Consider the following 3529-nt stretch of genomic DNA (forward strand, 5'->3'; position numbering starts at 1 on the left):
ATTATTATAAAAATGGGAGTGAGGTCAGCTGATTGGCACATAGACCTAACCATACAGGTAACTTGCTTTGGTTTAAAAACGTGTTGCCTGTGTACCAAAGCCAATGAATGAGACCAGGGGGCGGAGAGATCACCCTCTTGTCCCTAAGGTTGGTATATACCAGAGGATCCAATCCGGTTTAAGCTGGTTTCTTGTGCCGAAGGAACATTTATGTTCGGAAGTTACAGCGTGTTCTCACGAAACATATGCAGTGAAGGAAATTGTGCACACTCAGTAGGATAGCTCACTGTTACTGAATTTATAGTTACTTAAGGCTACATTGTTCTTGATCTGTAGACTTTACGCGCAAAGCCATCATGGGAAAAAGGAGCAAAGTAAGTTGAAATGAATACATTGTGTGCCGATATTTAAAAAATACATTTTGCAATCGATAATTTCGAACAGCATGCCGTTTTATTCATGCTACAATATTGCAGTGTGCACGCTTTAAGAAGAAGTACGGTGTGCGCTCAGGTCTTTGGTGTGTGCCCTGTTGATATGGAAGTGGCGCCTTTTTACTTAGTGCAGTATAAGGTTCGCGTCGCTAGTAGTTGCGTATTGCGATATTTACGTCCATGTTGTTTATTTATGTCTTTGGATGGTGGGCAAATAACATTGTACGGCCTCTAAAACCTATTCGTCTTCTCGATAAAGAGATTAGACAATGGAGTTTGTAGTCACCAGCAATGTCCGTGTGGCCCTTGTAAACATTGTGTGCGTAATTGGGTATCTGGGACGATTTGGTTCGTTGCTATTACTCGACTATATCTTGCCTAACCACCGATTAGGTGACAATTTACACGCATATATTTGATATATATATATACATATCGTCACTTATGACCTACGTGCTCGTAAGCGCAACCTTAGCCTATAGTCAGATTGTTCGCGAAACCCTATGGACACCGGGAACAGTCTTTTCTCTCAGCGTCATGGCAGTCGAGCGCCATTCTTAAAGCAAATGGTCATAAACAGATTTAAAGGACCACTGAGAAAACAGTATTTGCACAGTTCCATTGCAATCATTTAGTTATTGTGGTTATGTAAAAGCTGTACGGTCGGTTGCAAATATCGCGTTTAAACGTTTTGGTGTCGATTCGACCTGGCTTTCGAAAATGCATGTCCGGTTGTAGATAATGGGACAAGTCTCGTTAATGGCGCGAGAAACTACTGTCGACATTGGCCAGCGGTGTGCCATCGTGTAGCAAACCTAATAAAAGTCCACGTGGGGGCGGAGCAGCCGTCCCGTATCTTACTCGATAAGTACAGTTTGGCTTCACAAACTTATAAACATTATTTTTTTGGTGTTGGATCATTTTACCAACCACGTTGTTGAATGGACTCCGCTGCATTTTATTTTGGTGTTTGTAAAAGGGTATACATAAGAACAATGCATCTCCAGTAAGCTATTTACATATTGTAATGCAGACTATGTAACCTGCTACTGTGGGGGATAAGGCAGCGGGAACAGCATGTGATGCGCCCATCCCCCTGACATTACACGCCCACATTTGTTCGCTTGTGAGTTACTGTCTTTAAGGTTTTTTTCTTATTTTTTTTTCCACAGCAAGCTGTTAGCGATGCTGAAAACGAGGTTAGTATGGCTCTATGACTAATATAACATCATATTTACTTAGTTTGGTTTGCAACCACACATTTTGATTAGAATTGTATACAATCAGTTGTAAGAAAAGTTGTTGTTTTTCTTTTTGTTTTAGCCAAGGAGACGATCTGCAAGATTGACTGTAAGTAACTCCTCCAATTTTTTTGTCAATCTCAATGAATTATATCAATGCACTATATCCATGCACTATTTCATGCAGCTGTTATTTAATACTAATTACAATTTGTTTTTAGAAGCCAGAGCCAGAGCCTAAAGAAAAGGTAACAAGTCAAGATCACTTCTAAACGTATACTCAGCTAGTATTTTTGTGTAAGCTAAATGCATATCTGTTTGCTCCTATAGCCACAGAAGGCATCTGCCAAGAAGGCAAAAGCAGTAACTAAGGCCAAGCCAGAGGTGGCGAAGGAGAAGGAGGAGAAGAAGAAGAAGAAGGAGGTTGAGGTGGAGGAGGATGTAGCTGAAGCAGAAGAGGCTTCGCCCGAGAATGGGGAGGACAAAGCGGACGCAGAGGTACCAAGAGTTACCTCTGTGACATATCCCTACATTTCCCGTCTGGCAGAACAGCAGTGGTCTAAAAGGCATCTTCTCTCTCATCCTCTAGGAGGCTCCAGCAGAGGAAACGGAAGAAGCAGCAGAAGATGCAGAGGCTGAGGATAAAGAAGAAGAAGAAGCAGAATAACGCTAAACTCATTCATAAGCTCTCCTGAAGCTCCTGAACCTCCTTTCTTAAATAACACAGAGAATTTTATATCAACTATTTTTTTATGAAATGGCAGTAAGGGTTTTAGTGGTAACATTGTAGATTTTCTTTTCAATGTTAAAATGTGTACCTTCAATTTTTACCTCTGTGGTTTTGGGAAAGGATAATATTGTGTTCATTGAGGAGTGTGTTTTTGTTTTGTTTTTTTTGAACATGTATGTTCTTTTGTATCTTCTGTTGGGGGAAAAATAAACCAGTTATATTAATCTGCATGAAATGCATTCTTTTAGCAATACATATTTTGATGTCAGGAGAGTTTGGCTAAAACATTCCAAAGGCTACATGAGGGACCCGTTTGTAACTTGGATATTTTGGGGGATTTATAAAAAAAGAAAAAGGTTTGTCTTGACTGGGGAAAGTGGAGGTTGTAACTTCAAACTGTTTATCCATTAATCTTCCATACATTGGTTAGATTAACTGTTCATTCTTCCTTTTAATAACTTGTTACTGGAAATATTCAGGCAATGGTTCTGTGAAATTACATTTTCTGTTTTGCAATGACCGGTTATATCATTTGTATAGCTATTGTAAAAGTGTTATTTTGAATTACAATTTAATTATTTTTCAATTGCAGTATAATGGTACACGAATGAGTGTTTCAATGAATGTCATATGCCATGGTGAAACCAACATAAAATCCAGTATTACTCATGCTTGAGTAAACGTATACTTTTTTAACTATTGAATATCAAATTTCACTTCATTGCGCAATTATATATCCCATGAGAAGTTGCACCTTGGTTTTGGTTTAAGAATTAGTTTTGTACCTTCTGTTTTTTGTAGCTATGTCTGTTTTGATTGGAATGAAGACAATAAAAAAAAAAAAGTGTCAATACCACGTGTAAATCCCAATAAATTGTATGTGAGAAATATAAAATGTCCGAACCAGACACTAAAAAAGACCGAGCTATTATCTACAATACATAAATCACATACATATATACCGGCCGTGTGAGGGTTTAATTTGGTCGTTGCTTTAATAATAAAATGACATCAAAACAAAGAATGGCGTAGTCTCCAAAACAGACCGAATAACAAAACGGCCACAATCACATTACGTCATATCCATAACTCGACCTTGCGAATTCGCGGGGCTCGCGAAGAAT

General features: G+C 38.7%; 1 protein-coding gene across 1 annotated transcript; it reads left to right on the top strand.

Moving 5' to 3' along the window:
- The first annotated feature begins 95 nt into the window (after positions 1-95).
- hmgn1a (high mobility group nucleosome binding domain 1a) lies at positions 96-3258 on the top strand. Its single transcript, XM_030381380.1, has 6 exons — positions 96-374; positions 1607-1633; positions 1758-1784; positions 1897-1923; positions 2006-2173; positions 2265-3258. Exons 1-6 carry the CDS (start codon positions 357-359, stop codon positions 2340-2342), a joined length of 345 nt encoding a protein of 114 aa, XP_030237240.1. The 5' UTR covers positions 96-356; the 3' UTR covers positions 2343-3258.
- Positions 3259-3529: the final 271 nt, after the last annotated feature.

This window comes from Gadus morhua, chromosome 16 (assembly GCF_902167405.1).
Source record: "Gadus morhua chromosome 16, gadMor3.0, whole genome shotgun sequence".
NCBI classification, from domain to species: Eukaryota; Metazoa; Chordata; class Actinopteri; order Gadiformes; family Gadidae; genus Gadus; species Gadus morhua.